The sequence below is a fragment of the Pistacia vera genome, unplaced genomic scaffold, assembly GCF_008641045.1.
Source record: "Pistacia vera cultivar Batoury unplaced genomic scaffold, PisVer_v2 Contig394, whole genome shotgun sequence".
Classification (NCBI taxonomy): domain Eukaryota; kingdom Viridiplantae; phylum Streptophyta; class Magnoliopsida; order Sapindales; family Anacardiaceae; genus Pistacia; species Pistacia vera.
The window spans coordinates 334,189-353,373 of NW_022196217.1; the positions used below are offsets into that span (position 1 = coordinate 334,189).

The 19,185-nt window shown below is 35.1% G+C and overlaps 1 protein-coding gene across 3 annotated transcripts; it reads right to left on the reverse strand.

Moving 5' to 3' along the window:
- Nucleotides 1–16: 16 nt before the first annotated feature.
- Nucleotides 17–17,775, reverse strand: LOC116141171 (probable UDP-N-acetylglucosamine--peptide N-acetylglucosaminyltransferase SPINDLY). 3 transcript variants are annotated; one of them, XM_031426700.1, is made up of 18 exons: nt 17,507–17,775; nt 16,576–17,012; nt 14,331–14,492; nt 14,046–14,221; nt 13,875–13,950; nt 13,050–13,178; nt 12,774–12,893; nt 12,604–12,672; nt 12,436–12,517; nt 11,253–11,347; nt 8,607–8,671; nt 6,042–6,240; nt 5,278–5,472; nt 3,587–3,681; nt 3,333–3,468; nt 3,032–3,249; nt 2,255–2,382; nt 571–1,001 (listed from the first exon to the last, which is right to left on the reverse strand). In XM_031426700.1, exons 2-18 carry the CDS (start codon nt 16,984–16,986, stop codon nt 571–573), a joined length of 2,787 nt encoding a protein of 928 aa, XP_031282560.1. In that variant the 5' UTR covers nt 16,987–17,012; nt 17,507–17,775. The 3 variants fall into 3 exon arrangements, with proteins under 3 accessions (XP_031282561.1, XP_031282562.1, XP_031282560.1); XM_031426701.1 differs by lacking the exon at nt 17,507–17,775 and having other exon boundaries at nt 17–1,001; nt 16,576–16,986; XM_031426702.1 differs by lacking the exon at nt 17,507–17,775 and having other exon boundaries at nt 17–1,001; nt 16,562–16,689.
- Nucleotides 17,776–19,185: the final 1,410 nt, after the last annotated feature.

The window sequence follows — 19,185 nt, forward strand, 5'->3', positions numbered from 1 at the left end:
ATTAGAATTGGGTTGGTTACACAAAATCAAAACTGCAATTTATGCAATCAACTAAATCATTGTATCAATAATCTGATTATCATTTTCGACCAATGTAGCTTCTTTGCTATTTGTTTTTCCTCTTTTTATGACAACCCAACAAAGCCAAAAGAGCTCCCGCATCAGGTGGTGCTCTGGCTAACCATTCATTACAAAATCTAAGGACCAAATCATGCTAGACAAAACAAAAACTGCCTTTAAAAATTTACAAGCCAACTAATTTCTATACTCAAAAGGGGAAAAAATGCCATTTGTATACCTAATTTTCAAAGCAGAACATAGCCTCAGCTCTTCCAAACCACAATATTACTTGCACATCTAAAAGTCAAATTGTGGAGTACTATTGCAACATTCTTTCCCCAAAAAATCTGATCCTATGCAAAGTAACAACTTGGTCACCACATCGTTACCACCAGGCTCTATTTCCACTAGAACCCACAATAACTATACATCAGTAAGCTGTATCTGTCTGAATGCAATCCCCATCTCACTAATGTCTTAGATAGTTGGCAGTTAGAGGAAATCCATAGTTCAACTCAGCTTGCCTGTGTTAGTAGATTGATTCATCTGAACTCCGTTTTCTTCACAATTAGAGGTGTTTAAAATTGATGGTGCTGCCTGATTAAATCCATTGGCCTTGACAGATCCAGAAGTTCCATCACTTGAGAATGTGCTCCCGCTTGGCTCAGGATTTTTGATAGCAGGCTCTTCAGATACCACTTGCTGTTGTAGCATTTCCAAGCGACTTAAAGATGGTACATCGCCCTTACAGTACCTGTGCCACATGTTCCGGAATGTTGACTCCAGACCAAGTGTGTAGTTTTGCCCATCACATACAGGGGACTTGGACATTAGTTCCCGAAGGCTCATCCTCAAGTTTGACAGAGCTGTAATGTCAGAGGCCAATTTTAGTGCCAACTGGACATACTCATCTTCATTTTTGGCAATCAGATGTGGTAAGCCTGTTTCAAAGTTATGCTCAAGTTAGCATACAGAACATAAAACTACATTGTCTAATAAAATATAAAGTACGATTAACACAATAGAGAAGTAGATATTTGAAAAATAACAGTAATGCAATTAACAGGAACTGCAACAAGGAAAAGAAAGGTAGATACAAAAGCATCAACATAAACAATCATCAACGAGTTGACTTTCATAAATCAGTAACTCTCAACTGATATACATGAATAAGTCAACTTCAGTATGGAGAAAAAAAACCAAAGCCTATCGTTGTTTTAAGGAAATAATTAGGATTATATGACAGAAAATATAAGCCATCTTCTGGGATTACAGTATTACACTCAAAGCCACTGTAGGACAAAATCATTGAAATTATTTAAAAGGAGCATCTCTCCAACTCAACATGTCATGTCATATAAAAACTTATAAATTTTGAGACTTCCCTTAAGGTTTGGTATAACAATATGTGGTACTACCTGGTTAATGTTCAATCAATGACCTCCTCCTGAGAGTGGTTCTGATAAATTTCAGAGAAGCTTTCAATTAAATTTCAGAATTTCATGAGTGGTTTCTAACAAATTAAGAAACCACCTGTGTTAGCTAATATTGTAACAAGATGAAAGAGGCAATCCCTAAAATTTACCCTACAAAATTTGGTTGCCTTGGTTTCAGACAACAGCAAAAAGAATGCACAAAGAAGCTCTCGAACACATCAAATCTCAAGAGTATCACTCCTGACAGTTAAATCATTGTTATGGCAAACTCACAAGGTCAAGATATATTTTCAACTCTACCTTTAGATACTGAAGCATTGTTCCATTCCTTGTTTAAGGCACTCATGTTGCTAAATTCCTATAGTTTGAACTCAGACATTCAAATTGAATAATTAAAGATTTTAGTATCATCACCCGACACAAGTCAGCAGGAGACAGCTTCCTCAGATTCTCAGTTAGGGATTATATTGGAGGCTTATAGTATTTAAGTTAATTGAAACTCTAGATTGACAATTTAATTTGCTAACAATCAAGTTCAGTCACTCCCATTGTCAGTATATAAGGGTGAGCCCTCCGGATCAAGGGTTCAACTTCAGAATGACCTTTTCAAACTATATCTGAATTCTTTGAGTCTATATAAAGAATTCCTGGTCTGGCAACAAAAAAACTCAAACAGAGGTCTTCAAGCAACTAAGGATAACATTACATCAAGTAGACATAAAAAAAAAAGGTAGAAAAAAAAGTTACTTAATCCTTACCTACTTTACTGAGAAGACTCACACCAACATTGTGAGCATGTACAGAACCAGCCATAGTAATACATGGAACTCCCATGAATAAAGATTCACAAGTCGTTGTTGTTCCAGCATATGGGAATGTATCCAAGCTACACATATGAGATCATAAAGGTCAGAAACTCCAAAAAAACTGCAAACGTGAAGTTTCAGAACCTAACAGAGCACACAAATATCAATACACTGGATTAGATACTAGTCTGGTTTCAAAGCCAAAACTACATGGCTTCAATTCCAATGTTCATGTAAGCCATTCATGAGATTTATTTGTTTCTAGTATGCAAAATGTACAACCAAGGTAAGTAAATATGTAATAAATTGTTCAACTTACACTATAAATAGAAGGTTAAAAATCCATAGAAGAACTTAATATAGTTCACTAACTTCATCCATTGAATCCTAAGAACCTTCAAGATGCTCCAAAAAGTTTTTCTATATTTTGTAATGAAGTTTAAAATCAAGAAAGAGGAGATGTTTTAATGCCAAAGTCCACAAAAAATTTGAAAAGAGAGAATTTTGAACATAAAAAATAAAAATGGAATAACAACACACATACACTGGAAGAGACCTTTGTATGGACGTATAATGACTAATAGTGAAAAATAAAAGGCATTAGATGATTCATAACATATAGGGTTTGGACTCTCTGAACATAACACTGAGGAAACAAAAAGTAAAAAGAAAGAAAAAATCTGTAGTTTCACTGACTATCAAATGTTAATAAGTAAACTTAGAATTTACCTGATGTCCATAAGGGAATATGCTTGCATATGATCATGGTTCAGAAGAATTAGAGGCAAAAGATCAACACGTAGTGATTCCAATCCCAGTTGCTCCAATGTTGAAAGAAATCTCTGCCTTACACTATCACAACAAAAAGGCTTACATTTTACTACAAGGCGAGAGTTGGGAACAGCACAAAGTATCCTTGCCCAAACTTGCAAAACCTTAGGCGTTATCTGGTAAAGGTACATCAAAAAGATAAGTAAATTGAAACCAGTTAAAAGGCAGAAATTTTGTCTAAATAAGACCTAAAATATACCTTTGCCAGATTATTAAAGCTACCAAATGTAACAAAGCCATTGGAAAGAGCAGGAGTTGGGGAAACAGGCCCAGCCTCTGGTGAAGGTGCATAACAAAGGAAGCAATCAGGTAATCTAACTAGCTCCTCAACATGCCTGCCAAGTTAAAAAGAGTATCATAAAGAGATGGTACAGTAGATTGTATCAAGAAGATCAACTCGGTAAAAGATTATCTTGAAAATGCTTAACAACAAGCGTAACATTGTAGACCTACTTCTGTTTTGTACCAGGAGGGTCTGCCAGTGAATCAGTGATTCTATAATCAATTGCAGGCAGACCAGTTGTGTTTGGGTAACCAATCCAAGTCACCTAATAGATAAAGGCAAAGCAAAACGAGATCAGGGACAACACAATAACAGTTAAAATAAATTGAATAAATAACTTTGGCATAATTAACAGATGCACACACAAGAAACTAGAGCAAGGGCAAAGATAAAGACAAAGATATCTAATATCACAGCATAACTTCAATATGTCCTTGTACCAAACTAGACCATAATATTATATTGAATCTACCTTTTATATAGCTATTTTTAAGCATCCTTTTCCCTTTGGCTTAAGTTGCTAATAAATTTAAGACTTATTTTTCTATATTCATCTCAACTAAGAAGGGTTTCAGGTTGAATTCTTTGAATTTTTGTGTTCTGGTTCAAGGGAGGGATGATTATTCTCAGGTGGAGCTATTACATTCAAAATTTAAACTCAACACCCATTATGTAACATTTTATTATTGAAATACCTTAGATGACAACCTAAAAAGGCATAAGAACATGAAAACACAGAAAACCTGTATGCAACATTTTGAAAATGAATGCGACTGCTCTGAGATTACAAACTTATCCGTCTACTTATGAAGAGATGAAATTCTTGTCATTGATTGTATGATAAGTTACGTATTTTACTTCACTTCTTACTGGACTTCAAAAATTTTCTTAACCTTTTTTACTGTTTTCTTCCTCTTTTCTATTTACATGTTCCATATTCAAAAGAAATTCCTTTAGGCTATAAGTTGTAATTTGCAAAACTCAACCAATGGATGGCATAGACAATATAATCACGAAAGGGTCTAACACCATTAAGAACTCAGATATTTAGCTTAGTCGTCTTTCTCAATCAATCATAACTTCTCTGAGTATTTCTCAATAAACAAGACCACAACAAAAGAAACAATTTTACGCTTGAGCAGACAGCTACATAAACAAATATTCTTCAACATTGAGAAGGAAAGAGTGTGACGAAACAATTTAGTTTGGGTGGAAAGAAAAACAGAACATATAGATAAAAATGAAAAGAGAAAAAAATACGGGTTAATAATGGGACACTTGATCTTTTAGTTCTTTGTAGACACTTGGTCCACAATTGCATCTACTTATCTTTTTTTACTTAATACAAGTTATAGTTTCTTGCAAAACTTATCACTGCATCCTGCATTAACTTATCACCACATTTGTTTGCTTTACTTGGTAATGCAAGTTTTCTGAATTACCCATTATCACTTGAAAAAATCCAAGTGAATTTATTACAACTTGAGTCAATAAATGTGCAAACAGTTTAACAATTGCTTAATAATAACCTGCTATTTGTACCAATCTAAAAAGATGACACCTAAACAAAAAGGTATCTCACTAGAAACCAAAGGCAATCTATTTATGAAACTAAAAATAGGCAAACTATTTCTTTGAGAAGCAAGATGATATGTCAAATAATGATATGAACAAAAACTGCTCTTCACATTATTAATTCATCCTCCACTGACCTATGTAACAATTTCCAGATTTCTAGATTCTTAGATAGAATATACAGCAATCAAGTACAAGGGAGACAAAAGTTTCACCAAAGAAATAGAAAAGAAGTTTTCAGCAGAAAATTGAAAAAGAAATCGATTGCTGGTAAAATCCAGTGTACCTGAACAGGCGCTGGTCGGCATGCCATCATTCCCAACTTATTATTAGCTGTGTGACCAGTAAGTTCTACCAAGATGTCAACTTTATCTTCTCTAACCATGCTAGCAACCTTCTTTTCGTCAATCCCATATATATCTCTCCATATTCCACCCTTTTTCAAGACTTTCTCCCTAAACCTAACAGTTTTTGCATCAGCCTGCAATATAATACTAAAATCAATCCCAAAAAGACAGTGTATAACATATTAGGCCCCAAAGTGAACTACTTTCAGAACACAAATATCTCTTGCTTCTCTTTTTTTTTTTTTTTTTTTCCCTACACAATAATTTCAAGTATTCTACTAAATTGAGTCATTCTTCAATTCCCAGAGAATTTTCATTTGTCATTTATTTTATAAACAAATCCAGAAAACAAAGACCAAAAAAAAAGGGAATATGTTTCTACTGCAAGGCTTCCTTTGGTTTTGAGAGGGGGAAGCAGATATATTATAAAAAACGAAAAAGAAAAATCCATTAAAAACATACTTATCATAGACTGGGTTTTCTAACAAAATCCATACTAATTTCTTCACATAAACAAGCGCACTTGGTAGATCAAACAAAAAGAAATGCATTTTTAACTAGAATAAATGGCATTAAAACTCTGCTAAATCTGGTGAAAGAAAATGCAAGTGAATTAGGTTTAAATTAACTGATAAGCAATAGACATGCAACCAAAACAAAGTATAGAGTAACACAGGGCAGTGCTAGGATACATCCAGAATACCTTTACAACCGCTGAAAAAACGACCACCTTGTAGTTTTCATAGTCATGATAGACAAGGGGTGCTTCAATGAAATATGATACAGAGTGAGTAAAATAATCTGGAGATACATATCCAATCACAAGGGGCCTCTTTGGATCTTTTGAGTTGTCCCATGAAGTGTATTGAGGAAATAACCTCATAAAGCGCCTTCCCCAATCCCTAAAAGCATTAACTTCAGTTTAGATACCTCATTTAAGCCAAAGCTTCACAACTCACAAAAGTGACAACAACATTCAAACATATGCATCAGTAAAGTGTACAATAAAGCATAATTTGTAAAACACAATAATCCATATCAATTTGGATAGAAGAAAGAACCGGTAACATTAAGGTTAAGAAATATACTAGAAGAGGCCTTCAAGAAACTCAACTAAGATTAATAAGTGAAAATAAAAATTAAAGTAAGAATTAAAAAAATAAATAAAAGAACGCTACAGCAATGTGAATGATAAACCTCCATGGAAAAAAATTCTAATGCCTAGTTGAGTTGTCTGCTAACCATCACAACAAGCAGAAAATTTATTCTGGGGTTGTGAATTTGAGAAGGACTATAGCTCAAGATTACATGAAATAAAAGGAAGCTCTTTATAGTTTTAAATCAAGAAGACGAGGGACCACCACTAGCACAGACAATTAAAACTTCTGAATGAGGTTGACATTCGGGTATTAAAAAAGAGATTTATCCTATCCTTATCGTAGTTAATAAATGAAGGCTGTAGTTACTTCATAACTTTTTTTTTATGGATAATTAATAATAAGTATAAAAGTATAAAAGTAGTACATGCAGATCTAAGAAAAGCAGATTACAAAAACAAAAAAAAAAAAAAAAAAAAAAAAAATTAGACAATTACTAGTATACGTACTCTAAAATAGAGCTTGAAAGGAAAAAAAGGATAGAAGTAGAAATAAGATGTTGTGCAGAATGGTGTATATGCACTTGGTTGTGCTCTCAAGGAGAATTACAAGGGAAATTAGTGCCATTGGCCAGTATTCACACAACAAATTGCAAATTAACCAACATTTGAAATCTCTCGAAACCTAATTTTTGCATTGACAAAAACCTAATTTCTCATCTCTCTTCTTCTTCCCCCACTGGGAGATGAATGGATTTAGTTCAGATTTTACTAGTTTGAGCAAGAGCTGTACCCAAAAGTGAGAAAAGAGTGACATGAAGTAGATTAAGGTCTATATATGCATGTTTATAATAAGAATTACGAAGTTAGAAAATAATTTGGAGAGAGTTTCAAATGTTGGTTAATTTGCATTTTGTTTGTGGGATAGTGGTTGTATGGAGTAATTGCCAAATTTTCCATTAAGGGATACTACCCATATGACCATTTTGTCTGCTTGGATGCATGAACTAGATTAGCTTGTATTTGGAATACAAAATACATCAAGCATTATCACTATCATGTAAGATTACTGGCAATCCAAAGCAGTTCAGGTTACATGGTTTCAAATATGTAACCTAAAAAGAACTGCACAAATATCAAAAAAATAAAAATTACAATATCCTAAAAAAATTTGAAAAAAAAAATATATCACTATGTTTGGCTTACTATTTTTATCCAGATTCTAGATCCTATTCTCCAAATAATGTTTGGCACGTATTCCAAGAATATTACCCTATTTTTTTAATTACTTTTAGACCCCATAAGGTTATTAATTTCATCAAATACACCCAAAAAAAAGTTTAAAAATTATCAAAAACACCCCCGCACCCATACTCGCCAGATTCCGGCAACCACCATCGGCGGTAGCCGAAATCTATACAACGGCCAACCATAAATGGCCGGAAGTTCACCAATCTGGCCTTTTCCGGCCAGATCCACCACGGATTTGGCCGGAAAAGGCCGATCTGGCCGTGAACGACGGCCAAAGAAATGGCCGTCGTTGAGGTCAACGACGGCCAAATCTTGGCCATCGTTGACCGAAAACGACGGCCATACCTTGGCTGACGGCCAAAGATGGCCGTCGTTTTGGCCTTTTTCGGCCGTCGACGGCCACGGCAGACCGTAGATCTGGCCTTTTCGGCCAGATCTTGTGGTGGATCTGGCCGGAAAAGGCCATAACGACTCGTTACGACACAGATCCGACCGGTCTGTGTCGTAACTCGATTTTCCGGCCAGATTCCGACGGTGGTGGCCAGAATCTGGCACTACAGGTGGTGGGGGTATTTTTGTCAATTTACATGTTGGGGTATTTATGAAATTAGCAAACTTAGGGGGTTTTTCTATAAATTTTTAAATTTTACCTCGTAATACTCCCATATTCAATTATCCAATACTATCCCCAAAATAATAAACCAAACGCATACTATATATTCGTTGTATTTCGGTAAGACCTTGCTACTGGTTGAAACAATCTTTTCTAAATCAATCAGAAAGATATTTATAATAATCATTCATGAATTAAGCATTAATCCAAGCTACTTAGGGTTTTTATCATATGTTTAATAATATTGGTAATGTCACCACTTAAAAAAAATGTAATAGCATGCCAAGCAGAAAGGATCCAACTGAAACCTGTGTGCCTCAAAAAGCTTATCATCATGCCCCTCATTTATGTAGTTCATAGCAAGCAATCGATTCTACAGAGAAAATAACAAACATTGTGAAGATTACAAAACAACACTATTAGAAAACAAATCAACAAAATTAGAACAGAAATATTTTAGCAAAGAATCAAGGTGCACAGGCATCTGTTCCTTCAATCAAGCTATCTTCAGTCGCAGATATTCAAAATCTAAATGCATTCAAACAGTAAAAGCTATTGATGAGCAAGAAATCTCAAGCTCAAATTTTCATAGCAGATAGCACCACAACTCAAGTTCCAGATTTCATCAAAACAAAGATCTTGATAAATGTAAAAAGAGCAATGCAGAAGACAAAAAGTCTGCCTTAACTTCTGATAGAAGATAAGGAGTTGAATTAATAATGAAGTACATGTTTGGTCAAAATATAACCAGTTTAATTTCTGATCAACAGATCATTCCAAGATATATTTCTAACTTCTGAGTGATTGACATTTTCCTTCATGAAAATATCAGTGTCAAAACACTTTTGGCAAAAAGCATATCAAATTGCCAATTCTTTCTTGTCATGATTTCTCATCCAACATATATAAATATCCTACAAATTCAGAAATTGTATTTGCTATTGGATGCATCAAACAAAGACATATGCCAAAGCAGTCAACAATATAGTAAGGGGGTAGACTTACTTTAATCAACTCAGTCCTCTCTTATCTGCCTATTTATTTTTTTCTCCCTTCTCAATATCACCTTGAATGTTGTTAATATTGAGAATCTAATGATAAATGAAGAATGTACATTTGGTCAATTAGGATATGATTTCTCAGCAGTAGGATAAAGGAGGATTGGGGATAGGCAATCTAGTTAAAAGGAATGTGACTCTTTTCAGTAAGCGGTTATGGAGATCTTCTTTGGAAACTAAATCATTGTGGTGTGACGTCGTTAAAAGTTCATATGGCCTCAGAGTTAACGGTTGGGATTCCCATGTAGTATGAGGATCTTATTGAAGTCCTTAGAATACCATATCCCAAGAATTTCCTCTTTTCTTTGTTAACTTGAAGCTTCTTGTTCGGGGAGGACATGTGTTTTTTTTTTTTTTTTTTTTGGGGGGGGTGGGGGGGAGTGGTTTGGGAGGATTAGGATGGAGGAAGATCTACTAGGCACGATGTTTCCATGTCTTTATAGATGTCCGGTTCCAATTTGATATCTACTAATAGTAGAGTGGTTGATTCTCTATCTTCTTCATTGGAGTTGAGTTGGAAAATTTAATTTTTACAAGAATTTCCATGATTGGGAGATAAGTTAATGGTCTTAAATTTTTTCAGCTCTTGATAAAGTGTGTGAATAGTTCGGAAGAGGATGTTAAGAGTGTGGAAGCCTGAGTCTTCAGGTGGATTTCCTTGTAAATCTTTCTTCAATTGGCTTATTGATGATCTTTCTTATCCTCAATTCCTCCCAATGTCAATGATTTGGAAAGATAAAGTCCCTTCTTAGGTTCAATATTTTGTTTGGTCATTAGCTCATGGAAGAATTTGAACCTAAGATATCATGCAAAAGAGGTGGACTAACAATTGTTTATATCCTAACTGGCGTCTATTGTGGAAAAAAAAATTCTGAAAGTATTCGTCATCTTTTTCTTCATTGTTCTAAAGCACTAAAGACATGGATTGTTTCGGTATCTAGAGGATCTTTATAGGTAGAAGTTTATCGTGCTTTCGGTGAGAGAGAAAAGGATAAGTTTCTGTGGAATTGTTGTGCTTGCTGTATTTTGGGTTTTATGGCCCGAGAGGAATAAAAAAAGTTTTTGAAGAAGCTAACAAAGATGAGTATAAGAAAAGCTTTTCCAATATAGAAAATGTGATATTTAAGGGAAAATTCTCTCACCTCATTTAATGCACCTGACACATGGTTTTTTTTTTCAAATTATCTTGTCTGTTGCCTTATATGTATATAGGCCTCTTATCTCGAACCTCCACTCATGGCCAGCCTTCGCCATCTGGATTTAAGCTAAAATTAGGATATCAGGATTTCAGAAGCCTATTATCTCTAACTTCCACTCAGGTTTAAGGAAATATCCGCAAAACCCCACAAATATTAGAAATCAATGCTACCTCCCCTCACATTCCATAAAATCATCACTATATATGTATATAGGCCTCTTATCTCTAACCTCCACTCAGGTTTAAGGAAATATCAGCAAAACCCCACAAGTATTAGAAACCAATCTACCTCCCCACACATTCCATAAAATCATCACTTACCTCCCCTGACCATGTTAATTTAAACCTTTGAATTTCATGGTCAAAAGGAGATAGGTGATGATTTTGCCAAATCTAAGGGAGTTACTGAAGATTTCTCATAGTTTAAGCGTCAAGTAGATGTTTTTTGAAACCTCACGAGAGGTCAGTTAATATCTAAATATAGTAAAAAATCAAATAACCAATTCAAATTGCACATTACACACAATCTGCATGTCAAATGATTAACAAGTATGCCTCAAGGTAATCATGCTAAACCTTCAACATAACACTTCAAATGCCACATTTAAAACAGTGTTGTTGAAGGCATGCAACCATCACAAGGAACAGAACTTTACAAGCATTAAAACTTCACATGAAAGACCTAGAAGTTATGGTACCTGGCCTGCATTACGAGAATCAGGGTCTATCTTGAGACATTGCTCATAAGCTTCGATAGCCAGAGAGATGTTGCCAGCATCTCTATAGAGAACCCCTACAAATGAAGATAATAAAGAACACATTTACTCACGGAACATCAGATACAGATGAAAACAAGCATTATGTCCTCCAAGACAACTTGAAAATGTAAAGTTAAGAGCAAATAGAAAGCAACAAGGAGTCTAAACCATAATAATTACTCTATTCTGGACAATCTGTAGTTTTTTATTTTTTCTTCTTTTTTTTTTTGGGACAGGAAACAACTGAAAGTTGTATTAATAAAGAAGAACTACATAAGTAGACCATGTGTCCATAAATAACAAAAAGCCCTTGAAAAGAAAAAAGTTGTACATCCTTATATGTGTGAATCTACATCTAAATAACCCTCATAAACATGTTACTAATCCTTACTACTAAAACAGCCCATGAAAATAATTATATTACAACCCTTTCCCGATTAAGCTGAATAAAGAAGAAAGAAGAATCTTGAAATTCTACAGACACTAAGGCCCATAAAGATGATAGAAACCAAGTGTTGTTCCATAAGATATTGAGTTCTTCATTGTCCCTTCAAAACTACGGTCATTTCTTTATTGTCAAATCAACCAAAGAAGAATTAACACCACACTTTCCATACGGTCTTGGCTTTCTTTCCTCTCCCAAAAGCAAAAATCTACTTATGCATATCACTGTTTCTTTTACTTGTGGCTTTCTTCAAAAATCTCCTCTTGCTGAAAGTGCTTTTTTATATACAAAGTATGAAATTTATGCTCACAAAAAAGAAGAGAGAGAAAACACAAAAATCCTGATTACGATATTAAAAACTATATTTGTGTAACTATCTGTATACTTATGACAAAAACAAAGACCCTTCAGCCCGAACAATCCACAAAAATAACTCAAAACATTCCCAGCTACAATAGAAAAAACTAACAAGGTGTCTTAAATTTTCCATTGACACTGAGAACCAAAGAGAAGCAAAAAGCCTAACTGTGGAAACTGATTCTTCAACTGTTATTAAAACTTTTGTTAATCAAGTTCAAAGTTGTATGAATTGCATCTTCAGGTCTGAGTTGCAGGATTATTTTGACAATTTAGCCATAGATAGTAAGATTGACACAAAACAAAGCTAGAGAGAGAGACCTAAGTTATTATATGCTTCAGCATATGTTGGATTAGCAACAATAGCTTTTTCAATCATGCTTGCCGCAGCATCCATTTTACCCTGCCAATGGTCAATAGATAATCAGCAATTTTCACCACATATGCCATCTTCATATATCTAAAACCAAAAACTATTCAAAAGCAAACCTGGACAGTGTAGACAACACCAAGGTTGTTCAGAGACTGGGAGAAGTTTGGTTTAATTGATAAAGCCATCTGCCAAATGAAAATGATGATAATGATAATGAGAACCAAAACAATAAACCCTAAGCATCTGACTAATAAAACTAAAATGCCACACAAGCAGTGAAAATTGCCTGATAACACTCTACAGCTTTATCAAGATTGTCTCGATCTTTGTATATCACTCCCAAATTGTTGCATGCTTCAGCACAATGGGGATTGAAATGAAAAGCAAGCTCGTAGAATACAATTGCCTGTACAATTTGGTTATTAGATTCTAACTGACAAAACCATTAAGAAAGAAAAAAGTACAATCCATATTACATATATGACAAAAGGGAAAAATTTGTTCACCATTATCCCAAATATAACATAAACAAATGCACATGCATGCACAAACATGTCCCTACCATGTCAAATTTAAGCATTTCGCCATAAGCAACCCCAAGATTATACATAGCATCAGCATAGTGCCAATTATAATACAAAGCCTTCTTGTAATACGCCACACCTTGATTGATGTCACCCTCTAATTTAACCTGAATAAAGCAAACCAGTGAGCCCAAATTCAAGGAGAAGATTGAAAGCTAATCATGATAGGCATGAGAACAATGCGATTGAGTTGACAGACAAGAAAGCAGTCAGTATACTTTTCATAGAAGAAAACATGTAGAAAGAAGAAACTAGAAGAATAACTTTAAAAAAGAAATAACATAAAAGTTAACAATATCAACACCAATAACTGGAATCTATAATTTGACATTATAAACCAAAACTGAAAACTAAACAGTATAATAATGTTTATCCAGAAAAATATGAGGATGAAAATGATTGAAACTGTCCTGAACAAAGTAAAGGTTGGAAATTTTACCAAAAGTTCATTTTACGTTCCCAGCATATCTGGAAAAAATCATTTCTATAATACTATGTTAGATTAAGAAGTTGGAATCTATAGCGTCCTGTTAATTTTAGATCTCTTTAAGTAGATAAATCCCTGATTAATACAATTGAGCAAAGATTTTCAAGCAGTTCTGCACCTTAACTCCATCGTAAACATCTAGTATTAATTTCATCTTTTGATAAAACTACAAGCTCAAGCTCATGTCAATTTCATGAAAACCTTGGATACTTGGTCAGCTAAAACTTAAAAACGGAAATTTCAAAATTCTGACATAAAGATAGAATACTGTATTTCATTTATGACTGCAAGAAGATCTCTGGCCACAAGAAACCACCTTTGTTCCTAAATCTGTCAAGGCTATTGCCATATTGTTCTTTGCAATCTCAAAATTTGGTGACACGGCAAGACACCTGAGACAGCAGCATTTAGAACACATAGCCTTAGCAAGGGGTACAAAGCACAATCAAGGCACAGAGACAAAATTGTAAACAATTTAGCTGAATACCTCTCATAACAAGCAATGGCTGACTCCAAGTCACCACGATTTTTATAGATGACACCCATATTGCAGTATGCTTCAGCATACAGAGGCCTCTCCAAAGCAGCCTTCTCATAGCAACTAAGTGCCGTATCATATTGCATCATTTCAGAGTAGACAACACCAAGGTTGTAATATGCTGGCTGCACATTTAAATTTTAAGTTAAAAAATTAAAAAAAGAAGTATACCCACAAAAGCGAAAAAATATATCAACAAAAGAAGACTCGAGATAAGAGAAAACATGAAATTACAGCATAATGAGGATCTATTCTTAAGGCTTCATAATACTTCTGAATTCCCTCTTGAGTGTTGCCAGCTAGCTTTAAGCTGGTTCCAAGATCTGTTAGAACAATTGCTAGGCACTCTGCAGCTGGTTTGTAAGAAGGGTCCGCACTCAACGCCTTTTGGTATGACTGTCCAAGTAAATTGATCAAGCCTTAGTAATAATCAGACATAAATCACTTTTTAGCAGGGAAAAAAAATTATATATATAATTCATTCATTACAGGCCAAAATTTAGTGCAAGTTATTCAGCACAGTACACAAACGGGAATATATAATTTGAAAGAGCATTACATTTAATACTCTACACAGAAGCAAGCACAATAAATAAAGCAGATGTGCAATTATATATATCAGCATGACAATCAACTAGAATTTCTTTAGATGACTAGAAGGATGGGAACTTTCTTTTAATCTAAAACAATTCTGAAGGCTAAAACTATAAGATATTAAACCTTTATTGAGAAAAAAATAAATATGCAACAATGAAAGAAAAAATCTTTTTTTCTACTAGGGGAACAAAAAAGCATTCATGGGTCAAATGACCCTCGAAGCAGTAAAGATAACTATCTTAGCATAACTAAAGACCCTAATTATCCCCTTTCATCCACATCAGTGGGAAAGAACTTAGATAATACTGAACCTTCCAATAGAAAAGGTATCAGTAATCTTCTAAGCATGTTTGCTCATGTGGTAGTTGTTAAATCTATATCCTTGGGTGGTGAGCATGAAAAATGAAAAATGCTCAGGTCCTAACAATCAAACATTCTAAAGATAGCAGCACCGGCAAGGTATGGAAGTAGTCATGCAATTCAAGCAAACATTAGCAATACTAAGGATATTATTAGGAAGGCCAAGGCAGTAGGACAATAGACAGTAAAGATGGAACTAGGTGAGGTTGCAAAAGGCATGGTGAGGAATTTTAGCACTTAGGGAAAGAGCAAGCTATCAGTTATAGGTACAGAGAAAAGTTTAAGCAAACTCCACAAACCAATAGCAAGAAAGCTATTTTCCACTTTAGCAAGATATATTTATCAAAATCAAAGAATTGCCTACTATCAACATGAATGAACCACCCACAAGAACAACTCTCAAGCAGTTTGGCAACAATGTACAAGCACCACAGCAGTCACAACAGATAGCTATCAGTAATAGCTTAGAAAATGCAGTTTAATGGTAGTGTGGGACAAGGAATTGTAAGAAGATTACGATCTCTTTACTAACGGCAAAATAAGAGCAAGACATTCAATTAGTCACCACAACCTTGAGCAATGGTATGAAAAAATAGAGATGGTGTCAAAGGCAAAAAGTGTGCAGGCTGACTTCGGAGAAATGTGTTTGAGCATTTTCTAGAAAAGTACCAGATTCAGAAGGCACCTAAAGTTAGCGCTTTTCTATAAGTCATTCCAAATGCCTTTTTTCACTCCAAAAAGCACTTCGACTATTATAGCCATACACCACATTATTGATTTCAAAAGCACATTTAAGAGTTCCAAATATGTTCCCAAGCACACCTTTAGTCTATGTTGATCAAGGAAAGCAAAGATGCTGCATTCCTTAGGTGGCGACATGGACTTCTAGTGCCAATTCACAAAGAGACCACAGCAAGAAAGCAATGCCAATTGAGACCAGTACAAACATATGATAGATCAATGCTGTGCAGGCAGAACCACCAAATTCTGCATCTCTCTATAGGCAAAGTCGCCATATTGAGCTACCTTTTGTACTGTGACCCAACTAAAGTAATCAATAACCAGTCTTGTTAAAATGCTAGCAGTACAGCACGGTTTCAAGACTCTACTTTGTCACATCAAGCTAAACCTAAGCTACACTGAACATGGTTGAACCCATATTTTCTTAGCGGGCTAGCTCAAAGGCAATAGGAATGCAAAAAGATGAGGTCTCAATAATAACTGAATTTCGTTATGTTCAAAGTTAACAACCAGAAATACCAAATTCACTGTACATCATATTTGGTAATTCACCCTTTTTGTATCAAAATTATAAGCAAAATTGATATGTTCATCAGAATTAATCATAAAAATATAGATCAATGTAGTACAACCAACTACAAGTAATACAAAAAGTGGGTGCAAACATTATCGAATTTCACCAGGGTCTAGGCTCTATAAGTACACAAGCATAAGACAAACTAATTATCTATCATGCAAGATTGTCATCATTGTAAAATCGACTTAACTGCCATGAGCATACCTCGGCAGCCTCTACCAGGCGTCCCTCGTCTTTGTACAGTATACCACAATGTGTGTGGGCACATGCATTTTGCGGGTCCAACTTGATGGCTTCTGCAAAACTGTCAAAAGCAGGCCTTCCCATGTTCTGCATCTGCAGGCATATTCCTTTCCCAATGTGAGCCTCAACATTGCCACTATCTTTCTCCAAAACAAGGTCATAGAGTGCAAGAGCATCAACAAACTTGTTCCTTGATCGGAGAATATTTGCATAAGAGAGATTATCCTTCCCTTCAAACCCCTGTTGTGCTGAAGCAATAGCCACGGGAGAGCCATTGGTACCAGGAGAAGATTGTGGCCCCTTCAAAAAACCATTTTCTTGAATTGGGTCTCTCTTTCTGCCATTACTGACATCTTTTTCCGTCCATGCCATCCGGGTATATCTAAAAGTTCACTCCTCTAACAAAAAACAATCAAAAAAATTAAAATTTAGTCCCATATATAATCCCATATCTCAAAAATAACAAATTGAACTGAAATAAACCGAAGTTTGAAACTTTTGGAGAAAATAAATAATATAGAGCTCGACTATTTAGCAACTGAGAATTATTATCGACTCATTCAATCCTTGTACCCAGAAATTGGCAAAACCCAGTTGAAATAAAACCTTGAACGATAAAAAAACCCTAACCATGCAAAACAGTAGTAGCTACACCATTGCTAAACGACACAGTTTAATTAAAACTCATCCTACTTTATAAAGAAAAACCCTAAGGAACAAACAGCTAAAACAAAACCATCCGTGCAACCCAGAAAATCCCACTTCAACGAAAGACAAAATATGGGATCCAACCAAATTCTACCCACAATCAAATCTCATAATCAACGATAATCCCATATCAACACACACATAAAAAGCAAAAGTCAGTAAAAATTAGGGCTTGGAAACTCACATTCAAAGTAAACAAGAAGCTCTCCAGAACTAGTGACGCATACTAAATGTTTGCGAAAAAGGCAGAGTGAAAAACACTAGCCCTTGCTTGCTTTTACCAGTTCAAACTCTTCTCATTTGTAGGTTCGTGCGTTTGAAATAGGGGGTCAAAAGACTCCCCTCTGCCTCTCTCTCTCTATCTCTCCCTGTGTGCTGAAACTCAACACAAACACAGCAGGAACAGAACACGAACAGACACAGTGGGGTTGGGTTCGACGTCTCCCAAAAACAAAAAAGAGAAAGGGACTGTGACGTCCGTTCGTTAATTACAACAAGAATTTGTCAGTTAAACCCCCGCGTTTTGACTTTATTTGCTACCGTACCACTAGAATACAAGTTGTGTAGTTTTGCTGGTAAAAAATTGTGCATAAGGTGACTTTGGTGCCCAGATTTAAGGGGTCGTTGTCGTTTTAGAGTTACATCATGGTTGGTTACCCATCATTTTATCTCTTTTCAATTCCCCACTATGTCATTGTTATATTTTCCTCATCTGTGATTTCTTTTGCCTACTCAAGTTGTATTTCATAAATTCAACTTTTAATTCTTTTTTAAAAATAGAAAAATTTTCACTAGTAATAAAACACATAAGTAGTCATATCTTAGGTTCAACCAAATAAAAATTGTCCAGATCCGCACAAATTTACTTTTGGATTTCACACAAGCACTATAATGTAATTCTTCCCAAGCTTCAAGTTATAACGTCCGATGGTTTAAATATAATACACTTTGAATTAAAAGCAAAAAAAAAAATACTATTGTGTTACATATGCAAATTTCTTATATAAACTAATTCATAAAAATTGATTTGTTATACTATAATCCAATGAGTTAAAATTAAGAAAAATGTAGTTATAAGACCCTTATTAGATACTCAAATTAAATGCATTAGTTAACAAACATCTTTGTCAAGATATATATTCGACCAAAAATGTCTTTTTAACTTGTTTATCCTTACCACCTAACACTACTTCAGGAAGAAGTCAAAACAAAATATCTTCAGGAAGAAGTCAAAACAAAATATCTTCCCTTGGTCCATGGAGAAAGGTAGCAAAACCAATGGATGTCCAAAGTAAAGCGACCCTGTAATTGAACTAAATCCACAATGAGTCAAGAATGCTCCCACCGATTCATGAGCTAATATCCTGAGCTGAGGTGCCCAACTCGTCTAGACCACTCCTCTTCCCTTCACTCTTTCCTCAAACCCATCTGGAAGAACTATCGTTTCATCTTGATTTCTCAGTGCCCAAAAGAAAGGTAATCCGGATAACTTGAGCCCCAAAGCCAACTCAGTCAACTCATTTTGACTCAAATTCAACTCGCTTCCAAAGGCAACATAAATAAATGTCTTTCTCTTCCGTTTTCCTAACCACTCGCTAATTGTAAGCCAGGTGTTATCTTTATTAGCGTCTCTGCTATCGTGAGCTGTGGGTGGCAACCGCCCTATAGGAATAACTGGTTTACCATGAAGCTCTCCCACGAGGTATATCCACTCTCATTCAATCTCCATGCAGCTTCTTACAGCCATCACATCATAACCCGCCATTACCGTCCCTATACGAACGATATCTGTGACTTCCGAATCGTTCATCTCAAAGTGACCAAAAAAATTTTTCACCTCGTAAAGCCGATACGCAACTCTAG